The sequence below is a fragment of the Akebia trifoliata genome, chromosome 1, assembly GCF_017979445.1.
Source record: "Akebia trifoliata isolate Shusen 1 chromosome 1, ASM1797944v1, whole genome shotgun sequence".
In the NCBI taxonomy this organism is placed as follows: domain Eukaryota; kingdom Viridiplantae; phylum Streptophyta; class Magnoliopsida; order Ranunculales; family Lardizabalaceae; genus Akebia; species Akebia trifoliata.
This window is the reverse complement of record NC_141375.1, coordinates 2,546,901-2,572,116: the sequence shown is the minus strand read 5'-3', so window position 1 is coordinate 2,572,116 and position 25,216 is coordinate 2,546,901. Positions and strand designations below refer to the sequence as shown.

The 25,216-nt window shown below is 33.7% G+C and overlaps 1 protein-coding gene across 1 annotated transcript; it reads left to right on the top strand.

The window, feature by feature from the left end:
• The first annotated feature begins 2,475 nt into the window (after positions 1–2,475).
• On the top strand, positions 2,476–14,752 carry PSD (ARM repeat superfamily protein). Its single transcript, XM_086434412.1, has 15 exons — positions 2,476–4,715; positions 4,839–4,934; positions 5,294–5,383; positions 5,516–5,620; positions 8,385–8,444; positions 8,939–9,001; positions 9,086–9,181; positions 9,368–9,529; positions 10,729–10,902; positions 11,023–11,091; positions 11,176–11,274; positions 12,802–12,948; positions 13,817–13,999; positions 14,114–14,165; positions 14,414–14,752. Exons 1-13 carry the CDS (start codon positions 2,991–2,993, stop codon positions 13,904–13,906), a joined length of 2,976 nt encoding a protein of 991 aa, XP_086290538.1. The 5' UTR covers positions 2,476–2,990; the 3' UTR covers positions 13,907–13,999; positions 14,114–14,165; positions 14,414–14,752.
• The last annotated feature ends 10,464 nt before the right edge of the window (positions 14,753–25,216 follow it).

The window sequence follows — 25,216 nt, the reverse complement described above, 5'->3', positions numbered from 1 at the left end:
TGGCTAGCACTAACTTCCTGTAAGCACAAGTTGTTAAACTAGTGCTTTAACCAAATCCCGAACCACCTTAGCAACAACAGCTAAGACAACAAACCACCCCCACCTTCTATTGTGACTGGGTATCAAGGCCATCCACTCTACATCCCATAGAACCGACCACCTCCTGTGATTATCCCAAACGATGAATGTGACTTCATAGGCCTGTTGACGATTTTTATTATTATCAAATATGTTTATTTTAAGCCCTTTTCAAGTAGGGCCAATTTAAATTGGGGTGTCTACATGCACTAAAAATTGGAAGGCCAAAAATGCTTACAACATCATATTTGAAATTAATACTAAAACAATGATTTTCTGACGCCCCCTACGCCCCATCACAAAACTCAAATCATTTGTCGCGGGATATGTAGATAAATCTTTTTCTTGTGTATCCTGATGCAAATGATCACGATTTTGTGGTGGGAACATTGGGAGGTGTATGTCAGAGGAGGGCGTCAGATTATATGACTCTTGATACTATCATGGTTAATTTTGTCGAAAACCAATAAAATTAAAATGTCACTATCTTATAATAGGTTTTTTAAAATTACAAAAATATTATTTTATTACATTATCTCCAAGATCAACTTAATTAGAATTTTAATACTACAAATTGGCCCTTACGATACATGTGCGTCTACACATGCCACCTACCAATTTAACGTAATCCAAAGACATTTTTATAAATTTAAAAAATTATTAATGTGGATTTATGTTAACCATATTTATTGTTCTTTCGTAACAATGTTAAAGTAAATCTTTGTAAGTGTGGTTGATAACTTGATGTTTCATTGGATTGTTAAAGCCCAACCCATTTTATCATATGCTTGGGCCTGTTTGAGGTCTTAACTAGATACAAAGTAGAAAATAACTGTGGAAAAAGTAGATTTTGGAGAAAATAATTTAAAAAAAATAGAAAGTAGTTTCCTTTTATTTTTTATAGTTATAAGATTTTGCACTTTGTAAAAGTAGTTTTCTAAAATAATCTAAACAGACTTTTTAACCTTTCATCTTTCAAAAATAAAAAAATTACATTTTTTTAAGAGCTCGTTTGGATACATACAAAAAAGGAATTTTTTGACTTTTGAAAGTTAAAAAGTTATAAAATTTGTTTGAATTCATTTTAAAAAATTTACTTTTAAAATGTATAATTTATTACTTTTTAAAAAGAAAAAGAAAATTAATTTCTACTTTCTAAAAGTTACTTTCTTCATTGTAATTTTTTATATTTTACTTTCAATCCAAATGGACTCTAAGTGTATTCAAACCAGCTCTTAGACAAGTCGAAATAAGAAAATTTTACAAGCCCAATCACACTTATATTTTAACTTATATGCCTAATCGATCCACAAATGAATCCAAAAGAAATTGAAAAGTAATTTGTGGGCCTTTAAGTTTGGATTCTCAACTAACTACATTAAGACCTTCTTGAATGCCCTCCAAACATGATTTATAGACGATAGATTATTTCCTAAAAAATAAGCAGAAGAATTGGGGATAAGTTTGAGATAGGCTAAGCAAAACCATAGTGCCCGACCTTAAAAAGTGTCTCATACTTTGCCTCCCTTCCCCCTAACATGTTCTCCTATTTAAAAAAAAAGTTGCCTTATGAGTCCATTTGATAATTTTGTACCAAACCCATTCATACCCAATCGATAATAGATTGTTGAGTTGGTTCATTTTTTCTTGATAACCTCTTACCGAAAGAGGGGGGAGGGGGAGAACGAGCATAAACAACTGATTTTTTTGGTGGGCTCATATGGATAGTATTTTGAATGATGCAACCATAGCTCAAAACTTATTAAAATTTGGCAATATTTGATCAACTTGACGGGGGTCTAATTAGGTTGAATCAACCTTTATAGTAAAATCAAACATTTGATTAGTAAACAATCAATTTTCACAAATCTTATATTTTTAGGAGAATATATTAATATTTCTAGCTATTTTTCGATATGATCACAACAAATTGAACCAAGGTTCAACCCCGTCGGGTAAGTTAGAAAAATTTTCAGTCCAACCTTTGATTCAATTTGGTAGACTTCATGAGGGTAATTGATCTCTTCAAGTTAGGGGGTGTCAATGGGTCGATTCCTCTTGGAATGAGAACCAAAACTATTAAGTTTTATCAGATTTCGGTTCCTATCAATTCTGATTATCAAATTGATGGAACTATAATCGGTGTTTTGATTCTTGATTCTTATAGTTTTCTAATTTTGGTTCTCAATCGATTCGGGTCCGGGAGACCCGGCTCTGATTGGTTCAATATAAAGGGATCCATATTCCAGAATCGTCCTATCGGATCCAATTCGGTTCGGTTAAATGGATACCCAACTACCCATTGACAAATTTGACACCAAATCTAGTTTGGAATGAAAGTGTATTTTTGTTAAAAATTAGGAAAATTTCAGTAATTTATCTCGCCTATATAAACCCACCACCTCAAATGACCACTCTTTCCTTCCTCGCGAAATCCTTCAAGAAGACTGATTTTCTACTCTCCCTCCCTCTTCTAAACAAGTTAGAGTATTTCAGTTTAAATACAACAAAACCCTAAGACTATTATTCTCTCTTTGCCAACCCTTGTAAACCCTAATTTTTCATAAATAAAGATCGCTCGATCTCATCTTCTCTCTTGTTGATCGGGGTAAGTTCCATTCGATCTTTTACATCGTTCAAGCTCGTGTTTCCGAGCTTTGAATTCAAGCTCTCGATCCGATTTGTAGTTATTTCCCCCATGTTTTTGTAATTTTTTCTTCTTCAATCCTTATAAATCTGCCACGGAAGGTTATTTTATCGAAACAACTGAGAAAGAAGTAGATTTTCAGTAAAATTAGTGATTTTTAGGGAGATTCTAGGAGTTTGGATTTCTAGAAAGGATTGAAGAGCTAAAAGTCTAGGAATTTTTTGTTAGGGTTTGTTTTTAAGGTTTTTAGGGTTCAAAAGACGCCATGGATAACATTGAGAATGCTATACTCATTAGTTTTGATGAATCCGGTAAAATCGATTCTGATCTAAAATGCCAGGCAATCTCTTACTGTCAGCAATTGAAAGAAAACCCTTCAATTTATCGGTTTTGTTTAGAACGCCTTTCGTACACTAAGTTTGCCCTAGTTCAGTTCTGGTGCTTGCAGACTCTCCACGAAACCCTCCATCATCGATATGCTTCCTTGAACCCAGACGAGAAGTTGTTTATAAGAAAGTCCATTCTATCGATGGCTTGTTATGAAGGCCCCAATGTTAAAAACTCGGTTACGGTTTTAGATGCCCCAGCATTCGTAAAGAACAAATTTGCTCAAGTTTTGGTTACTCTAATCTATTTTGAATATCCAATGATTTGGTCGTCGGTCTTTGTTGATTTTCTCCCACACCTTAACAAAGGCGCACCAGTGATCGACATGTTCTGTCGGGTTTTAAATGCCCTAGATGATGAGTTGATTAGCTTTGATTACCCACGTAGTCCGGATGACGTGGCTGTTTCTGGACGGGTTAAGGATGCAATGAGGCAACAATGCGTTGCCCAGATTGTCCGGGCATGGTATGACATTATCATCTTGTATAGAAATTCTGACCCTGAACTATGTATGGGCATTTTGGATTCGATGCGGAGATATATATCTTGGATTGATATTGGATTGATCGCAAATGATGCATTTGTGCCGTTGTTGTTTGAGCTTATTTTGGTTAATGGACCACCCGAGCAGCTCCGTGGTGCTGCTGCGAGTTGTGTCCTGGCTATGGTTTCTAAGAGGATGGATCCACAATCGAAGCTCTCACTTCTTCGCAGCTTTCAGATTAGTCGTGTTTTTGGTTTAGTAGTTGGGAATGGGGATTCAGAGTTGGTTTCTAAATTAGCTGCTTTGCTTACTGGCTATGCAGCTGAGGTTTTGGATTGCTCTAAACGGTTGGAGTCTGAGGACATAAAGGGGATTTCAATGGAACTTTTGGATGAAGTTTTACCCTCGGTCTTCTATGTCATGCAGAACTGTGAAGTGGACTCAACTTTCAATATGGTTCAGTTTTTGTCAGGTTATGTTGCTACGATGAAGAGTCTTTCACCATTGAGGGAGAAACAAGTGCTTCATGTTGGTCAGATATTGGAGGTGATTCGTGGACAGAGTTGCTACGATCCTGTTTTCAGAGAGAATCTTAATATGTTGGATAAGATTGGGAGAGAAGAGGAAGATCGAATGGTGGAGTTTCGGAAGGATTTGTTTGTGTTGCTTCGTAGTGTGGGTCGTGTTGCACCCGATGTTACTCAGATGTTTATTAGAAATTCGTTAGCTAGTGCACTTGTATCTTCTTCTGAGAGGAATGTTGAAGAGGTTGAGATTGCACTTTCACTTTTCTATGCTCTTGGAGAATCAATAAGTGAAGATGGGATGAGGAGTGGGAGTGGGGTCTTGAGAGAATTGGTTCCTATGCTGTTATCAGCAAGGTTTCCTTGCCATTCTAATCGGTTGGTGGCCCTTGTGTATTTGGAGACAATAACAAGATATGCAAAGTTTGTACAAGAGAACACTGAATATGTACCTCTCATGTTGGCCGCTTTTTTGGATGAAAGGGGCATTCACCATCCGGATACAAATGTGAATCGAAGGGCGAGCTATCTTTTTATGCGAGTTGTGAAATTGCTCAAATCAAAGCTTGTGCCTTTTATAGAGACAATTTTGCAGGTATGGACTATAAAGTGGCAAGGTTTCCCGGCTGCTCATTTTTTTCAGGATTCTCAGTTTTTCTGTTATTTTCTAGTACTTTGTCCTTATTTCCTTCTTTTTTTTCTGGCAATGGCTTCACAGGGTCTGCAAGATACATTGGCTCAATTTACACATTTAGATTGCTCATCAAGGGAGCTGAAAGGTTCTGGAGCTGAAGACGGCAGTCACATATTTGAGGTATACTTATTTTTTTTGTTTTTTTTTTTAAGTATAAATTTTATTCAAAAAAAAAAAAAATAGAATGTACGAAGGCGGTCAAGATGACCTACCTCACAACGAAACAAGAACCAACACAAACACTACAACTCCCATATATTTTTTTTGATAAGTAAAGCAATATCATTGAAAGGCGTTCGAGGAGACCAGCCAGAAACAAGAAGATACAAGAAAGAAGACACCTTTAAACTCTACAAAAATTTTGCACTAACAAAATAATAACCCGAGAACACTTCTTTGATGTAGAAGAGATTCTTTCTTAGTGGTTGAGGTTGCTTCATTTTTTAGCTTGTTTAATTTGATTTGTTAACTTCTTGTAGGCAATTGGTTTATTAATTGGGATGGAAGATGTGTCATTGGAAAAGCAATCCAAGTATCTCTCTTCATTGCTCACTCCTCTTTGCCAACAGGTTTAGGTGCTCTCTTCTGTTGTTGTGGGATCTATAATTATATGTTTTTCTCATATAGTGACAAAGCTGTTTGTACTTTGACCAATCAATATACGAATTTGTTTAGTCTGAAATTTGTGTACTCCAATCCAGGTAGAGATGATGCTCTTAGATGCCAAAGTACAGAATCCAGAAGAGTCATCTTCAAATATTGCAAATATCCAGCAAATAATCATGGCCATTAATGCACTGAGCAAGGTTCTTTTCCATCCTTAAGCCTGCATTTTGTTTACAGGGTGTACATTTTACTTTTTATTTATATTTATGCTAGGTTATTTTCACTTTATTGTTCTTTTTGTACCTTGTTTACACATTGTTAGGCATTCAAGTCATAATGCCCACGATTCTGTCATTATATTTTTATTTTAATCTATTTATGTTGTCATTGACCGTTTGTTCTTCGTTAGTAGAATCTTATGGGTTGGTTTCTCCAAATTTTCTATCCATTTAAAGAGGTTTTTGTATTAAAAGAAGGGGAAAAGGAAACCCAATTATACAAGAACGAAAAAGAAAATAAAAATTAGGAAAGCTCTTTTTAAGCATAGAAAATACTAGCCCAAGCTAGAATGAATTGTCTCTCATCTAAAGACAAAATCCTCAAACAAAGACATTTGCATATGGAAAGACATAACACCAATGATAAAAGTAGGCCTTAATCTTTAAAACCTGAGAAGCCACATCACAGTCTTAATCTTCGAAAGAGGTTATGTTCTCTCCCTCCCCGCCCCCTTCCCCTCCCAGATGGTCCAACAGAGAGAAAAAGGGAATAACCCACTTTCTTTCCTCGAGAACCATAAGCTTTAAAGAACCAACTCAAAAGGATCAGTAATAAATCTTTGAACCACCCAACACATTGCCCAAATTCTAAAGAAAAGCACCCCACTCCTCACGGATACAATTAATGATGATTTCTTCCTACCAATCAAATGGCCCATTGTTGACATATTGTCAGGCATAGTTTTCTAAATTAAAAAAATTTACTATATTAGATGGGGATGTGATAATTTCGTACTAAACAGAGTTAAAAGTATAAGTTTATTTATTTATTTATTTTATTTTAAAATATGTATAGATGAAATATTTTATTAAGAAAAAGAGAGGGGAGGCCAAGATGGCTTCCCGACTATAGAGAAAATGAGCAGAACAACAGAAAGAATAAAATAACACCACTAACAAGCACATAATAATCCCATCTAAATACAAAATCCTCAAAGAAAGTTCGTTTAAATTTCTCAAAAGCTTCACTCCAAGGGAAAATCAACGTCAAGATATTTCTAATGACTTTGGGCAAGTGATTTTCTTTCCCTTCAAAGATTCCGCTCCATCCAGATGCCCCAACTCCGGAAGAAAGTTAAGGTGGATAACGGAAAACACCAAGGGATCTTGGAAAGCAAAAGAACAAATCCCAAACTTTTCTTACAAAGGAACAATGGATAAGAAGGTGACTAGTTGATTCCCCATTTGATTTGCATAGAAAGCAAAAGTTAACTGAAGCAATTTCCCTAACCATAACAATGTTTGTAACCAAAATTTTCCCAAGGGTTCAGACCATATGGAAAAAAGTTATTTTTGATGGAACCTTTGGTTCCCAAATGGGGACATGGGAAAAAGAAGGAAGATTGAAGTTCTCCATAGCATTATAGAAAGTTTTGACAAAGAATTCTTTATTCTTGCTAACTTCCCAACCATGTTTGTCCTGCATTGAAAAAGTTAATATAGATCTTAGTGATACTTTCAATTAGCCTAGCGACCTCATGAATCTCCCAATTATTAAAGCTCCTTCTAAACTCAAAATCCCAAGAAATTTGACCATCAAAATGAATGATTAAGTCTTTCATTGGAGCATCTTTCTTGAGCAACATGGAGAATAAATTAGGGAATTGAGCAACATGGAGAATAAATTAGGGAATTGAGACCTAAGGGGCAAAATTCTACACCGTCAATCTTTTCCAAAATCCAACCCTCTTCCTATTCCCCACTCTAAAAGCAATCCTTTTACTGAACTCTTGAAGAATCTTATAATTTCTGCTCCAAATTGCAACCTGTAACAGAATACACATAACATAATTGAAAATAAGTTTTTTGGATGCTGATCCAAATTCTCTTATGTGGCTTCGAGGAGGAGATGCATGGCCTATCAAGGGTACCAATAAGACGAGAATCTTGTCCACTCCAAAGAGTTAATATTCCTTCTGAAACCAAAGTTCTGCGAGACTGTTCCGTCGTGATACACTCAATTTTGACCAAGAAAACCTTTGCCATTGGAATGGCATAAAAGGATGAACAATGCTATCCATGGCAGAACCACTCCTCTCCACATATCTTCCCAGAGTTTGTTATCGCCCGACATCCTTGAACCTGATATACTTTGGTTTTCTCTTCATGTATATTAGAGATTCCCTTCCAAACTCTTATTCCATTCAAATTAGGACATGTTGCAAACCCACCCATTGTTCCTACTAGCGTGCTTATCCTCCACCATGGAGACTACTGTCCTCACCAAATCTCCACAGCCAATTATCCGATGTTCATTGCCTTAAGGATATATGAAAATTTAATCATTTACTTTAACCTAAATAGTACTACTGTCACTGTTCAAAATAAAATAAAAATAGTACTACTGTCATCAATCCAACTCAAAATTTTGCAGCTAGCTTGACCATGGAACACTAAGTTGTAGGTTTTGACTGAGGTTAGTTTGTAGCCATAGATATATGTAAATTTGGGCAGGATTTTCTGGCTTCTTTACCACTGATGGAACATCTATAAGGTAATCTCGTATGGTTGACCTTTTTAAAAGCAATTTGGACTTACCATGTTTGTCCATATTCTCTGCTTAACCTTGGGGGTCTACATTTGATTTCTTTTCTTTTTTCCTTATTCCTGTTTTTTTGTTGATAATTATAAATTTTATTATCTTTGTTCTTCTTCTTAATTTTTTTTTTTTTTCATTTTACTTTAGGGCTTTAATGAGCGTCTTGTCACTGCTAGTCGCCCTGCAATTGGCATCATGTTCAAGCAGGTTGGTATTCAAGACCTTGCCTTGTTTATGTTTCTTAATGGTTTATATGATTTAATCATTGATTAGAAGTTCTGTTAAGCAACTTGTGAATAGTTGTTTTTGTTTCTATTTTTCCAGATTTTTCTCATTTAGTTCATGGGCTTTTGCCTGTTATATTTTATTTATTTTGAGCTAGATATATACAGTAACGTGTTGGGGCATGAGATATCATGATTTTTATCCAAAAATGTGGTGGACTTGCCAGGTTTGGGTAGGAAATATTTTATCGGTTCTATTTGTTGCTGCTCATAGAATCAGCTGGATTAGTTGTTATAATTCAAAGTTTCATGCTGCACCATATTGCCATACTCATAGTTCTTTTATCTTCCTTAGTGATAGAAGTAACCGGTTGTGTTTTGTTATGTAAATCTAGTAAAGCTTTTGGAGAGACTTTGGAATCATTTTTGACTTTGATATATGTTTAAAGTTATTTTTTTGGCTGCTCTTTGTTTCAGACATTGGATATTCTCCTTCAAATTCTTGTGGTGTTTCCAAAGATTAAGCCTTTGCGAAACAAGGTGAGACATGGATGTGGATTAAGTTTGTTTATACTTTATATAGTGCTTGACACTATTTCCTGATGTAAAATTTGAAAAGTGCAGGTCACATCATTTATTCACCGCATGGTGGACACATTGGGCACATTTGTATTTCCTTACCTACCCAAGGCACTAGAGCAGTTGCTTGCGGAAAGTGAGGTATAAAAACAGTTCTATTTTTTGGGTCACCTTTTATTATATCCTAATTCAAGGACAATTGAAAAATTAGATCTTAATTTTCTTACCATGTTAAAAATTTCCACACCATACTTTTCTATCTATTAAATGATAATTTTCTTTATCTATTATCTTTATTGGTTATTTATAATCTTCTGTTGATTGCAGCCAAAAGAAATGGTGGCTTTTCTTGTACTAATTAATCAGCTTATATGTAAATTCAATACCTCGGTTGGTGACATACTAGAAGAAATATTTCCTGCTATTGCAAGTAGGGTCTTTCATATTCTCCCAGATGCAATTCCTTCAGGACCTGGGAGTAATACAGAGGTATGGAGATTTGTTCATTTGTTTGTTTGGTTTTAATGCTTACGAATTTTGCAATCCACATTATTCCCAGAGCTCTGACAATGCTAGAGATTTAATTTCAATTTGTCTTTGATTTAAGAATGTGAAGTGTGATACCATTATGGCATTCACATGTATATTTTAGAATTTGCTGATCATCTTTCAATTGATCATAGCAAAGCTTCAAGGTCTTGCAAATTGTTTAGCTTTTCATAAATAAATCAATACACATTTGGTAGTTTCATTTTTCTTCTTTTTATTGACTATTTGTTATAGAATATCATGCGGCCATCACATGGAATATAGTACCATCCTGATAATGGTGACTGTATGGTGCTCATTTGAATAACAGTCGGTGTTTTGCAAGCTATCTCACAGTTTTGGTTTCAAGTGTTAGCTTGTATATTTCTTCTCTCTAAAACACGTCCTATATATATGTATATATGCTTTGGTTCATATTATGTACATACATAGAAACTATTTAAATAGCTGATATAGATTAAAAATCACGTGGAATTAATGTTATAAAACGATGATGATAGGGATATATTACCATCCTTTGCTTTTTTCTAAATGTTTTTTTATCCAGAAACTTTTAAATACAAGAGGGGGATGTGTGTAACATAAGTGAAATGCCCCACCCTCCCACACTGTTTTCTCCCTCCTCTCCCCTCTTGTTCTCCTTCTTTATTTTGTGAAACCTAGAACTATATCATGAATAATATTTGGAAATAACATATTTAAATAAATTAAAATATGTAAAAGTCATATATGTTGGCATACGTTGGATGTGTGGATATGGCTGTTCGCCATGGAAAATTCTTGGAAAGTGGAGTGTCCTTGTTATTTAGTCACTACTTATCAAAGCAGCGCCCAACCCCCCGGCTGCCGCGGGGCCCATTAGGTTATGTTGGGAACTACCTTTTGCATAATCCTGTTCTCCAAAAATGAAAAGAAAGGAAGGCCAAATATTATCCTAGTGACTCCAGATGGACCTTGTTAAGTTGATATATGCTTACCATAAAAAGGGTTATCTTATTGATGAAAGCATTCTTGCATCAGAGATATGTAGGAAAACACTAATTTGTAACTTTCAATTGTAGAGCTAATTTTTTTGAATTATTGTAGTTTTATTTTCAGTATAGAATTCATAACAGACATTGTATCCTTACTTATTGTAGGAAATCCGTGAACTGCAAGAGCTCCAGAAAACTTTGTATACATTTCTGCATGTGATGGCTACACATGATCTATCTTCAGTTTTCCTTGCCCCCCAAAACAGGGTCTACTTGGATCCAATAATGCAGTTACTATTGCGCACTTCTTGCAATCATAAGGATATTCTTGTTCGGAAGGTGCATATAATAGTTGAAGCTTACTATTACAAAGAAACTCTTCACATAAAAACTAGCATATTGGTGATAATATTAAAATGGTGGTAATCTGAAACCTAATGTCTAATTTATGCTATTCAGGTATGTGTACAGATATTCATTAAATTGATTAAAGACTGGTGCACCAGACCTCCTCATGGTGAAGAACAGGTAGTCTACATTATTAAGTTGTTCTAGTTACTAGTGTTGTTTCGGAAATTATTTCTTCATACTAAGTTGATTGGATTTTGACAGGTTCCTGGTTTCCAGAACTTCATAATTGAGAGATTTGCAACCAACTGTTGCTTTTATAGTGTTCTTGACAAGTCATTCGAGTTTCGTGACGCAACTACAGTAAGATCCCATTCCCTGTTATGCTGAAGTTAAAAAACTGCATACTTAGCTGATGTGGTATATGATATGTTGGAAGTTGACATGTTCCTCTCCTTCATCTTGTTCTGCTCTCAAGCTTTTTTATGATGTGTGAAATCTTAGGTTTTTCAAATATATATAAATGAAATTGGCATGTCAAAACTAACCCAAGGCACTACTTTAATTAGTTTGCTTTTTTTAATCGGTAAATTGGGCGACTGTAATTTCACCATATGGAATTACTGATGGCCTTTTTGGTCCTTGGTTCTAGCATTCGGGCTTGCATTTAGTCACTGGAACCTCCTATTTGAGGCTTTCCAACTCCTAAATCTCCATCTGATGGTTTGTGAGCTGATCCTCTCTGATCCTTGCTCCTGAAATGAACAGCTTTGATCCATTGATCTTTTTTACCACTTTTTCTTATAGTAAAGATATGAAAAATAACAAATTGTTTTCATATGTTTAGAAACAATGATTTTGATAGACTCTCGATGATTACCACAACATGAGGCAACAATGGTGTGATAGTAGCAAAATATAAATGTTGTTTAAACTGTTGCATTCTGCAATATCTAATACCCCCACCCTTCCAAGTGCAAGGAATTATCTAGTTGTTGAAAGCACATCAAATATATTAATAGTATCAACCAAGGATTGCTGGTGGTGGCTAGAATGCTAGTCAAGCCATAGCTAGGGTATGTGAAAATGTAACATGGCTATGAACACTAGTGAGGCTGTGTTATGAAGGCACAATCAGCTTGAAAAAATAGGTATGCTTTCTTAGAGATGTTGATTTTTAATTACAGAACAAAAGGGAACCTTTTTTGCTTTAGGCATTAGAAAGTGATGACAAAGGGTGTGCCTGTACATGGCTAAGCTGATAATGCGTTTAGTCATAAGGCTTATGGAACCGGAGACACTCTGGATCCTAGGAATTTTTTTTTTCTTGGTGCGTCCCTGTCCCCTTCCATGTTCCCACTCAATGATCTGGTTATTAGGTCGAGTCACATAACTTCTTGTGTGTACAAATCTAGATCCCAACTCACCTTATGTCATGCAGACAAAATTTGTCTCAATGTAAGTAATATGAGCCTCACATGTCAGCTTGGCTTTTGTTCTGTTGATAGCCCTACACTTATGTTTGATTACTAGAGTCATCTTGTTTGAGGCAAACCTCAGCTGGCCTTTCTGTTGCAGGAGAGGCATTTTTGGTGAGGGCACAAATTGATATCTCAAAAGAGTCTGACATCATTTCAATCTGATTCTATTCATATAATAATTTATCTTGCTTACAAATCATTTAGTAGCTCTTTTCCTCTTACCTGAACAGCATCTTTAGCAGTGGATTAACTTTCAATAGGAAACTCACTAACCATATTCCTTCCTCCCATCTCCCATAATGATCGGTCAATTTCATTAATTTGTCTAAATTGATAGATCTCTCATTATGGTGATTGCAGAAGTAAATTAGAAACACTTACTCTTGCATTCTGTTTCTGTATGGCACAGCTTGTTCTTTTTGGAGAGATCGTGGTAGCTCAGAAAGTTATGTATGAAAAGTTTGGCGACGACTTTCTTATCCATTTTGTGTCAAAAGGTTTCCAAACTGCCCACTGCCCACAAGTTCTGGCTGAGCAATATTGTCAAAAGTTGCAGGTAACTAAAATGATAACTGTGTAATTCATTTCTTACTTGTTACTGAATAGCAAAATAATTAATGAATTGAGTTTTTTAAGGTAGATTAACCTCTAAAACACTAATAGACGGCATATTTACACGATACGCGCACTTCTGAAATAAGGCGATGTAGGTTTATTATGCCTTTTCTAAAGCCTCACCTTGAGTTGTAGGCCTCCAATGCCTTTTTAAGGCACTAAACCAAAACGGATGTTTCTTAATTGGATGGTGGTCTTGGATAAATGGAAATGACCATTAGGAGGGAGGCAATTATCCACCATTGTTTATCGATCACTGCTTCAGACGATATTTCCAATTGTAATTAAGAAAATATTTGAGTTTGTGAGACTGAGGTATACCTTAGAATGCACCATTTCATATTGGGTGCTCTCTTCCTCAGTATTTGCTACTTATCCAGTCCACTCTGTGTGATGTATGGTAGGGAATCCGGTCTTGTTAGTTTATTTCAGAGCTCACAAGCATTGTTGGCTGTTGTTAATTTCGAAATTTTGTAATTCTCTTTCCAATCTTCTAATTATTTCCTTGACTAAGCTCGGATCAAGCCCAAAACCTCATGATAACAAAACTCAGCAGAATCCAATTGACATTATGAACCTCTTCTAACTGAATTGGAAGCGATAGGGGATGCTATCGAGTTAGAAATATGGCCCCAATCAATTGATTCAATGGGATTACCTCTATTGGGACCCATCTTTAGAAATCATAAAATAAATTTATTTTTTTATAAAAAAAAAAATAAGTAAATTTGATAAAGCAATTTTAAAACGCAATATCTCAAATCTCTTTATGAATCTTTGTTATCCAAATCTGATCTGCTTGTCCACAGGAAAGTGATATCAAGGCTCTGAAATCATTCTACCAATCACTTATTGAGAATTTGAGACACCAGCAAAATGGCATCGAAGCTTTCAGATAGCATCACCACTGTATTCAAATCGGATTGTTATTTCACTCGAACACTCTGTTGTCGGATTTCTTCAGTGGCACCAATTCAATATTATTGCTGACAGTAAGAATATGTTCATATTGGTTCTTTACCAGCCCCGCCCCGCCCGCCCGCCCTCCTTTTTAATTTTTTATTAAATCTAAATTCTAAACTGTTGTATGTTGGTGAATATTGCAGGGTGCTTCCTTTTTTGTATTCGATGCACGTGTGGTTTCCCCTAGATTTTGAGGTAAGTTTGAACTTTCATAATCTCTACTCAAAACTCAATAAAGTCTCTTAAGCTATGATGCTTAGTTTCTAAATTCATAATATCTAGTCGAACTTGATGAAACCTCCCAAGCTTATAATGCTTAATTTTGAAATTCATAATTTCTACCTGAACTCTGAAACATCCCAAGTTTATAGGCTAAGTTTTGGAACTTTTTGGTGGTTTGAGACACTCATGTATTCAGGTCTGTTCTGTATTTTTTCCAACAGATGTAAATTTCCGGGAACATTTTCTTTGAATCTGAGGTGATGCAGGATGTCTCTTCGAGGTGCTTCAAAGTGTAAAGTTGAGCTTTCAATGGGCGGTTGGTTTGTATTCTTTTTACCAAGGAAGCCATTTTGAGTTTTTATTTATTTATTTAAATTTTTTATTTGGTTTGTAACTTTTTCATAATAATTTCCAGTGTTTTAATGGTTTGAGTCTCTTAAAACTGGATTAGTAGTAAGAGAACTTCATATTTTTGGTCATGCAAATGTAAAAAATAACAGGATAATAGGCGAAGAAATACCTAAAAAACAAGGAAATAAAGTATTATAAATTATATCTTACCCTATTCAAGTATATTTCCATATTTTCTTGCAAATTTAAAGTTCAGACAGTTACACAAAAAGTCCACTGCTTTGGACTTCTTCATCTACGTTGACCGAGTTTCGTATGAAAGCTTAGATGGGTTTTGGATATAAGGTGCCAGGACGTAAGAGGTTTTCTTTCTCTACCAAACTCCAACAGTGATAAAAGGCTTATAAGTTCGTAATCTGATCTGGGAATAATTTCTTCTTGCTTTGTTGAAGCAGATTATGGATTTGAAATTAGAGAAAATTTCAGAGTTTTACCTTCAAATGAATTTTAATTTATGTAATTTGAAAAATGTCTGGATGTAGTGCAAATGGTTAGAGATCAAAGGGGTAATGTAAGAGGAATTAGAGCATTGTGTTTGATCACTTAAAACCAAGGGTGGCAATTGGTCGGGTGGTGTTGAAGTAAAGGTATCATGAAAATTTATCAAATCCAAGTCCAATTCATACAATAATTGTGTCAAAAACTTAAATCTAGACCTAACCCATTTATAGATAAGTGTACCTGACTCAGTCATATATAATGTATTTACTTTATTGGGAAAAATAATTTTAATTTTATCATAAAATATATCATTACTAAAAATAATGTCACAATCGTAAATTAAGTTTAAAGGTGAAAAATAATTTTATTTAAAATTTTTTTCTCTTCAAAGTTAATAGAATTTTGTCCTTTACAACTTCTACATCAAATCATGTTTTTGGATGTCGTAAGGTGATGTGGTTAGTAAACTTTTCTTATTAGTAAGGAAAGTGTTTTTCAATATTATTATTATTGATTAAGCAAAAAGCAAAGTGTAAATCATTATTACATGAGATATACTAATCTTACTAAGTAAGATCTTAAATCTTCTTGACGATCATTTTACTTATATTATGAATCAAACGAAATATAAATAAATAACTTAGAAAAATGTTTTTTCTTTCCCAAACTAAAGGTTAATCATTTATTACTTTAAAAATATCTTAAAACACCCGTTATATTTTATAGAATTTGAAAAAAAAAATTGTATTATGAAAAGGTTTTAGAAAATTCTAAAAAAAATGAGTAGTTTAAAATTTTCTTAAAATAATTGTTGATATATTAAAATTACAAGTTAATGATAGAATAACTAAATGAGTTAAGGCCCAAGACCCAGACCCGACTCATTTGTTATGACCCAAACCCAATTAGACTTGACTTAAATCCATTAATTTGATGCTGTTTTCAAGTCTTGTTCGCGGTTTGTATTGAGATTCCCACGCTTACTTAAAACTTTTGGATTTTGAATGGATACCTCTAGTCTCACACATAATTTTAATTATTTGATATTATAAATATTAAATTTGATTGATATTTTCGTTTTATATTAGTAAGTCAAACGTGGATAATTTCACAATAGTATGATATTTTCATAATATTTTTATGAGAGATTTAGCCAAGAGAAGTAACTGTTGCATTTTTATTGCGAAAACTCCTCAGGGAACCTTAATAAAAACTCTTCAAGAACCTTACTTTATGAACTCTTCAGGAGCCTTACTTTATGAAATTTGTTAATGTCATAAAATTTAAATTGATGAGGTTAATTTATTACTTAACATACTTTGGTGGTGATCCTAACTGTATCATTTTGTGTCATTTAATGATATGAGCTGATACTACAAGGTTATAAGGTTATAAAGGACAAAATTATGAAAATTTAAAAAAAAAAAGAAAAAAAAGAGTTAATTTTCACTGTTGAATTTTAATTTTAAATTTGGGAGTAGAGCCAACCATTTTCAATGCTTTCGATCAAGTTCAAAAATGATTGTTTTTTTGAATTATTTTTTTTCTTTGAGTTTGAGTTTTTCCATGAAATCTAGAAGACTGTAGTGTTGGATTGCTAATTTAATAATCTATGTGGGCCCAACATCCCTTAGTAAGATTTGAAATCTTACTAAGTTTGTCATACTAGCTTGATTCATGAAATAAGGTCTGCTCGATAACAGATTTGATAAAGTAACGGAGTTTTTGTAATAAAATTGTAACAAATAGGTTTGTCCCATAAATTTAGTCTTGCAACTTGGGCAGGCCAAACCTGAACCCGACCTTAGGTCAGGTTTGGGCATAATATGCCCGATTCAAATCAGGATGGGTTCAGGCATATCCATCAGGCAACCCAAAACTAATGTGTGGTTATCTTCATTCAAAAAACAATACCTTTGCTATTAATGCTTTTGTTTATGTGATTCTATATTATCATACAATGTAAATATTTATTTTGTTGAAAATTACGATTCACAGTAAATAAATTAAGATGGTAATTTTAGTTGATCATCATTTTCTTTCTTTTTAAATTTGTTTAAAACTTTTATATATATATAGATGAATTTTGAAATAAAATTTTAGGGCAAATTGTAAATTTTAAGTTCTTTGACATTCGACTTATGTTTATATAATCCCTTTTAATTATTAAATTATCTCATATTAATGGGGAATGAATTAACCTGATCAACCCGGACAACTTGACGGGTTAGGCATTTCAAACCCGAGGTTGGGTTGGGCACGTGTTGGTTTTCAACTCGGCCCAATCTGCCCGAGTTGCAAGTCCTATGTAAATCCCTCTATTTTTATATTGAACGAGTCACCTCGGCCTTGAACGAGTTTTCAAAACCATGAGATGAGCATGACATCTTAGCTTCAACAACTTTGTAATCTTTAAGAAAAATTCAAATATTTCATTTTTTTACAAATTATATACTAATTGGACGGTGGCCTAACCTCCGCACGACACGCGAAGTACACTAACATTGCAACAGAGAGCTTGCCGAAGATGATTTATCACACGACACTCACAAGTCGGTCTCTGTGTCTCCTAACATTGATGCGTGACCACCACATACTGACACGTGTCATTCATGATCTGGCAATTATGATCGTGTGTTATCCATAGTTTGTTTATTCACACATCTAACTTCAAACGTGTCGTCCTGCATCATCCCATAAATTTGACTTTTTAAGAAAAATAAAATAATATTATATTATTAGAATTTGATCACAACCGTTCATCAACCTTATTGTCAAAATCTGTTTTCTCTGTCAAAAAGGTTCTAGAGAATTGGAATAGTTGGGTGCATTCTAATTTCAGTGGTCCCAAACTACCCAATCCACACGTGTCAAACACCCACTTCGCTGTTTCCAATACGTGTTACGCAGCGTTGCATAGTAAAACTTGGGTTGCGGCATGCGAATGAGAAAAGGAAAAAGTCAAAGTCAAAGTCAAAGTCAACCTACCAACCCAACCAAGCCAAAACGGATTGATTGACTATTGACCTCATTGACCATTTCTGAACACAGTTGTAGAACGTTGTATGCGTGTCTTCACATTGGTTTCTTGGTTTATGTTTGCATTTTGCCTTGAAAGCGCTTTCCGCGTTTTAAAGCACTTTTAGTTAAATCCAAAAGCACAAAATGACTATTAGAAAGAAAGAAACAAAAAAAGCTGCTCAAATCTGGGACAAAACCGCTTTTGTTTCTTTATTTAATGGCGCTAAAATACAATGCAAAATGTCAACAAGATTTCAAATTAATGACAAAAAATTAGGGTTGTTAGTAGGTCGGGTTTTTGTCTGATTCGACAGAAGCCCGACCCAAAATAACCCCTGGTGAATTCGATTTGTCATGTTTTATTTTTTTTGCTTGGAAGATTTAATTAAAAGGAGATTTGCATGTACGACCCAATTTGAATAGAGTTTGATTTTCAAGACCCACATTAACAAGATCCATTTCTTGGATGAGTGGTGTCCAACACACTTCAATTTTGTAATTGGTTTAATGGTTTAGTATTTTAAATGTCCATGTTTAGGATTGAAGTTGAAAAGACTCACTCGATCTGTAAGTGATTGACGAGGCAAGGGCACAAAATCGTTGATATTTTTTTTTCTTGTGTATCCCAAAGAAAAAGATATATGATGCCATGCCCTTGACATGTTAACATCGATAGACCAAATAGGTATTTTCAAGTAAGAATATCCCGACTCTTTAAATATATTGGCAGTCTTTGTCCCTCCTAATAGTGGTGGAATATTGAAAATGGGGAACACATGGTGCATGTATCACCTTTAGGGTTCATGAATCAATGTACATCATTTAGGGAATAATACTTTATGAGGAAGGATAATTTTCTAAATACCTCATAATTTTCTCGCGGTAATGTAATCGATAGTCCATTTAGTTATCTTTTCTTTCTTAATTAATGCCCCTCACCCTTCTTTCAATTGTTGAGATTGATGATTTAAATTGTTAAGATTGACAATTCAAATCATTGAAAAAAATAAATTATTTTTTTGTTCGTGTCTAGAAAAATATAATTATTTAAGAAAAAAGTAGTTTATAGAAACATAAACATAAACATAAACAATTTTTCGTTGATCTCTCTCTCAAATATCCTCAATACTGAAGATAAGTGGGTTCGGTGTTATTTTTTATATAAGGGATTAATTTATCCTTAATATTTGGTACATATAATTCAAAATTTATTTTTTCTATTACAATTGTTATTTTGCATAACCAATTGTGAAGATCATGGTAAGTTTAACCATAATCATCAAATGTTCCCAACTATAATTATCTATTAATTGGTAAGTAAACTGCTTATATTTACTATTTTAATGAGAGAGCAGAGTAGAGGTGTAGCGATACCAAATTTTGGATCCCACAAATGCCCCCACCTCCTCATTTAAATTTAATATAATTTGGGTCACTTTGAGAAAAAAACTAAGACAATTGCAGCCCACAACCCTAGAATCTAGTATATTTAACTTGGGTATAAGTTTAATCCAAAAAATATTACACCCACATGAATGCATTTCTATGGTGTGAAAATGGATCAGAATCTCTTCTTCTCACTTTTTTTTTTCCTCCTTCATCTCCCGGTAGGTAAGCTGGAGAGGAAATATTGCTCATACTGGGTATCGAACACACAACCTACGGACTCTCACCGCTTATTGGATTTGAAATAGCCATTGACCCACGCCATCGGGGTTACTAGACCAAAATTGATCCTACTGGTTTATCAACTCTATACTTATGTTAAACCTAGATCATCATCATCTATTATTATTATACATAGGAGCTTTCCAAAGATAAAATAAAAGTTGTATCAAAATGGCCTAGAATTTTGTAAAAATTACTATTCCAATAACATTTTTGAAATATTTAATTTATCAATTATCTTAAATATAATTTGTGGGGGCAATAGTGACAAATTTCTTTATCCACCGTTAAAATTTGTCACAATAGCACATTAATTGGAAAACTCTTGTGGGGACAAGTGCCCCCACAACCCCCACTCTAAATCTGCCCCCCTACTTATAGGTGTTTGCAATAAACAATGGAGGTTAAAATAGATTTATTAAGTGTGTTTAAAGTGATATTTTAAGGTTAATGTGGATATTACAAGCAAGTGAGTGAAATGAGCCGTTCGGGTGTGTGCAAATAGATCCACCCTTACCAAAACGATTGATTATTTTAAATTTAAATATAAAAAAGTGGGGGTATTTATAACCACTCAAATTTTGGTGTCAAACGACTTCTACTCCACCTTCGCTCATCATAATAGTAAAGATATGCATTTTAAAATTTTATTTTACTTTTGAATGATAAACTCAATTATCTTCTTCCATACCAAATTATGTTCAAAGGACATACCTTTAGATCTTTTTTTACTATCCAAATCTTCTTAATATTTTAAAGACTTCTTCAATTTACGCCATTTGTGTCCGACAATATAAAAATATGGGACTGTCAAAATCACTCTTTAAACCTTGTTAATTAAAAGATATTAAAATTTTATCTTTAAATAGTCACTAATCCATTGATGAGATCAAACTGCAATGATAACAAGCCCATTTAAAGGGCATCTTTAAATATTAAAAATAAAATAAAAAATCAAATATTTTGAAGTCCTAAAGTTGGGTAAAATTCCATTAGAGAAGGTAAGGTTGTTGTTGGTTGTTTGATTTGTTCACCCTTTTATTTTGACCTCTATTTAGGCTCAAGAAAGCTACAATATTAGAAATAGATTCAATTGTCAAAATTTTAAACAATTAATAGGCAATGGATTCTCACCTGCTCTATTTCAATATCAATTTGAAAAATAAAAATGGAGAAAAATAGTGAGCCAGAGTTGAGGTTATTCAGTACTGGTTGATAATTTATCTCAGTGTTGTAAGTTGTAACAATTGAAATTCCTTAAAAAGTATGTTGAGTCACTTATGTTACGATCTTCTATACATCGTGCACCAAAGTTTGAGTCTCCAATTATTTAGTGAGTCGTGCTGGAGTGACTTAAAAAATTGTTCCTCATATCTCACATCCCGGTGTGAAAATGTGTAGGAATCATAAATGCTTTTTGACTTATATCTTGATGAAAAGCATTTATGGTTCTTACACACTTTCACGTTAAGATGTGCAATCTTGAGGTCACTTCAACATTATTCTTAGTTATTAGGGGGGAGGTTAGGACCGATTTAATCGACTAGGAAACAACTTTTTATTTTCTCCAATTCTATTAATTGGGATTTGTGGATTAGTTAAATGAACCACTGATCGAAATCAATTGGTGAACCCCATGCTTGTAGAATTTTTCCTAATTGTTTAATAATTTTTCATTCAATTCAGATTTAGAATTTTCTCAAATTAACTTTTTTTCAACATAACTGCTTGAATTTTTCCCCTCCAAAATGGATGGATAACCAAGTGAGAGTACTTTTTTATTTTCATCGAAAATGTCTAGACCCAAAAAATGGTGAAGGATGGGTCCTGCATTGGAGTTGAAATTTTCGGACTCCATTACCCATATCGACAGTTGGGAGCTGATGAGTAGAAGGAAGTGTAATGCATTGGAGTTGCTCTAAATCATTTGTAGGTGATAGGTTTTCTCGAGCTCTACTTTAATATCAACCAAAAAGAAAAAGAAAGAAGAAAAATAGGTATAAAGGTTTGATGTTACTTTGTACCTTTGATTCTAATTTTTAAAATTTACATCTTTTTCAAAACCTAACATGTCCCCTAATTAGATTGGAGACCTAATTTTCTAAACCACCAACTAAATTAATATAATTATTATGTTCTAGAAGTAAGTTATCTTTGTTGGGATTTTCAAAGACTGAAAATCGTCATTAACAGTCGTGGAAACCGCCATGAGGATCATGTGATGTTGAGTATTGATTTTCCTAGCTTTAAGTAATATTAAAATTATTTCTTATGATTGTAACGTTAGGATAAATCAATTTATTAAGGATATTAATAAGTAATTTGAATTGTTCACGTACCATTCCAAAAAAAATTTCTTCTAAAAATTATAATTTTCAAATTGATGACATGCCACCCCTGATGATTTTCTACGAAAGATCTACGAAAAACATAAGCAAACCTCATCTTTGGACCCTTGCAAAAACCCTATTTTTTTCTTTTTCGAACATCGTTTTCAAGCTCCTCAATCTTTAGAGTAAAAAATTTGACTTATTTTACATCATTTGATATATATATATACAGATTTTCTTAATCATTCATCAATTTTCTGATATTTTTAATTTGATAATTTGACATATTTTCTTGGCCACTCATCAATTTTTCTTAATGGACAATTTTATGAATTTTTCTTTGGAAAAATCACGAATTTTCCCTGCGTTTTTGTTAGTTTACGATGATTTACATGTGAACCCACTTTACGTTGTTGCAATCAAGCACATGCAGATAGAAAAATCCTTTTTTTTTTTTAAAATTTTGGTAGTTACAATGTTTTACGATGATTTGTAAGCATAGCAAGCAGGACTATTCGAAGGTAATTAAATGATTTATGGGTTGGGATTTGTTCACTCAGAAAAATTACTCAGAAAAAATATAAAATCCTGACTATTAAACATGAAAATATTGGTCAAAATAAAACATGTTTTGTAATCCAAAACCGTTGATTAAAAAAGTGTAAACATCGTAATCGCCTAATAAAAGGACTTTGGAGCTAAACATATTCAATGATCCTACCCATATAAAACATAAAAAATAAAAAAAATGTTCATCTTATTTCCCAATGTTTGGTATAACTTTGATTGAAGTTCTCTTATTTTCTAATGTTTTGGTAAAGCTTTAATTGCAAGAAGTGGCAGCACGTAAGATCAATAAAAAATTAGTTTTAATTGAAATATTTTAATAATAATATTTTCTTGCAAGGAAAGAAACATTGTATTAGTACGATTGCGTATGAAAATTAGAGAAAATGTGATTTCAATGCATGGTTTTAAAACTCATTTTTATGTCTTGTCTTGTCTTGTCCATGAACACGAGACTAAGTCGTCTTGTCGATGAACAAGATCTTGTCATCTGGGATGAGATATCTGATTTATTTTAGTTATCTCGAATGAGATTTTGAGATGCCTTGTCAACTCATCTCGTTGGTGGATCATACCGAGACAAATTGGATGAGTTATCTCAATCTTGGACGAGATTTAAAATCATGTTTGAATGTGATTGATTGTGCCTTTTTAGGAGAGGATCATTTTCCCTAAGAGAGTATTTTTTGTTAACCAACCCCCTAGGAAAATGGTTCTTTTTTTGTAAGATAAAAATCACTATTTTTTTTTCTCACAATTACCCCACTCTTAATATTAAAACTCTCTTTTTGACATTTTATTGGGTGCAATCATATACTAGCACACATTTTCTCACAAACTCTTTTCTTGAGAAATTATTTTATGCAAGAAAAAATGATTTTCTCTATGATCATACTGGCCATTAGGGTAGGAGGTCCATGCAACTAGGGAAGGATTGATAGTCAATAATTCGTAAAACAATCGACTATTTGATTGCACATGCATGAAAACTCAGATTCTAACGTAAAATTGATTGAAAGCCCGTGGTACTCAACGTGAAATAGTGATTAGCTTCAAAATTTCTCACCTAAGGAAAATCAAATTTCTAAGGGTTAACAAGATGCTTTTTCATGTAATAGTTATTTGGTAAATTAAATTTCTTAGTAAAATAGTAAATCAAATATCCTAAGTTTTAGTAGTCACAATGTTGTAAGTTGGAATGATGTGTTTAAACCTTTATCAGAGGGAGGATTGGGTATTGTTAGTATTGTTGATTGGAGTAAGATTGCCATTTCCCATTATGTTTAGATGATTACTTCAAATCAAGATTCCCTCTAGCTCAGGTGGGTAAAATCTTATCTTATTAAAGAAAGAAACTTCTAGTCCTTAAAGATCCCTAGGGAGGCCTCCTAGAGTTGGAGTCTACCACCTTCAATGTGGTTCATCTTATTGGGAATGACAACTCTACTAAGTTGTGGGAGGACCCTTGACACCCTCTTGGTTTTCTAGACTCGTTATATCACGAGGAGCTTGCTTTTGACTCTAGAGTAGGCCCAAGGGCCAAGGTCTCGACCTTCACCAGGAATGGTCAGTGGAGAGTTCCTGTGGGTAGAAAAGGTATCCTTCTTGAGATTTCACATCATATTCACCAAGTTTCTATTCACCATGGGATTTCTAATAGAGTCGTTTGGAAGAGGACTGTTGGTGGTTTTGTTTATGTGGCTTCTGCTAAAAGGATCCTTCCCTCCTCTATTCCTCGTCTGAGTGGCACTCACTTTCTTTGAACCAACTCTAAAAGCCCGAGGCACAACTTGGATAGTGCCTTATCTTTTTTGAGAGGTGGCTTTGGTGCCATCATTAAAACTATTAGAACTACAACTATTTAAGAATTGCAAATCAATTCTTCTCCTAATCGATGTAAGACTAAAATTATACAAAACAAAATCAATACTAACAACTAAAACTTAAAGCAAAAAGTAAAAAACATAAAACATAAAGCATAAAACAAAAAAGCAAAAAAGAAAAGTTGGGATTTGTTTACCCTATGGTTTAAACCCATTAAATATTAAAGGGTTTTCAAATTCAATCCTTTAAATTCCAACACGAGGTACTTGAGGTTTTAATTGCGTAGCTACTGGTTTGGGTCTGTCTTAACTGAAATAATCTTCCAAAAAGAAAAAAAAGCATCTTAATTTTTCTCTCACGATTTAGTAGAAATTACAATTACGATTATTCTTTACACCTTAGCATTGTCATTTGAAGTGAAGATTGTGGTGTCACAAATGGTTCCAATGAGGGTAGTAGGCGATTTGACCTCTTAATGGTTGGATGTTCCTTCTTAAACTTTCTTGTTTGTTTCTAAATGAATGGTTCCAATGAGGGTAGTAGGCGATTTGACCTCTTAATGGTTGATGTTCCTTCTTAAACTTTCTTGTTTGTTTCTAAATAAATTAGCGTAACGGCTCTCCAACAATGCAGTATTCAAATTCATATAAAGTTCCAAATTTTTATATCACCTTCCCTTTGGGACCACATATTGTCATCCAATTTATTAGATACAATTTCTTCAATCCCTTTCTATCATTTTACAAGGATAAAAAAAAAAAA

Excerpts from the sequence above, each read along its gene's own strand:
- PSD (XM_086434412.1), top strand. The coding sequence starts at position 2,991 with ATGGATAACATTGAGAATGCTATACTCATTAGTTTTGATGAATCCGGT. Across the intron at positions 4,716-4,838 it reads TTATAGAGACAATTTTGCAG|GGTCTGCAAGATACATTGGC; the intron begins GTATGGACTATA and ends ATGGCTTCACAG. Across the intron at positions 11,092-11,175 it reads CTCCTCATGGTGAAGAACAG|GTTCCTGGTTTCCAGAACTT; the intron begins GTAGTCTACATT and ends GGATTTTGACAG.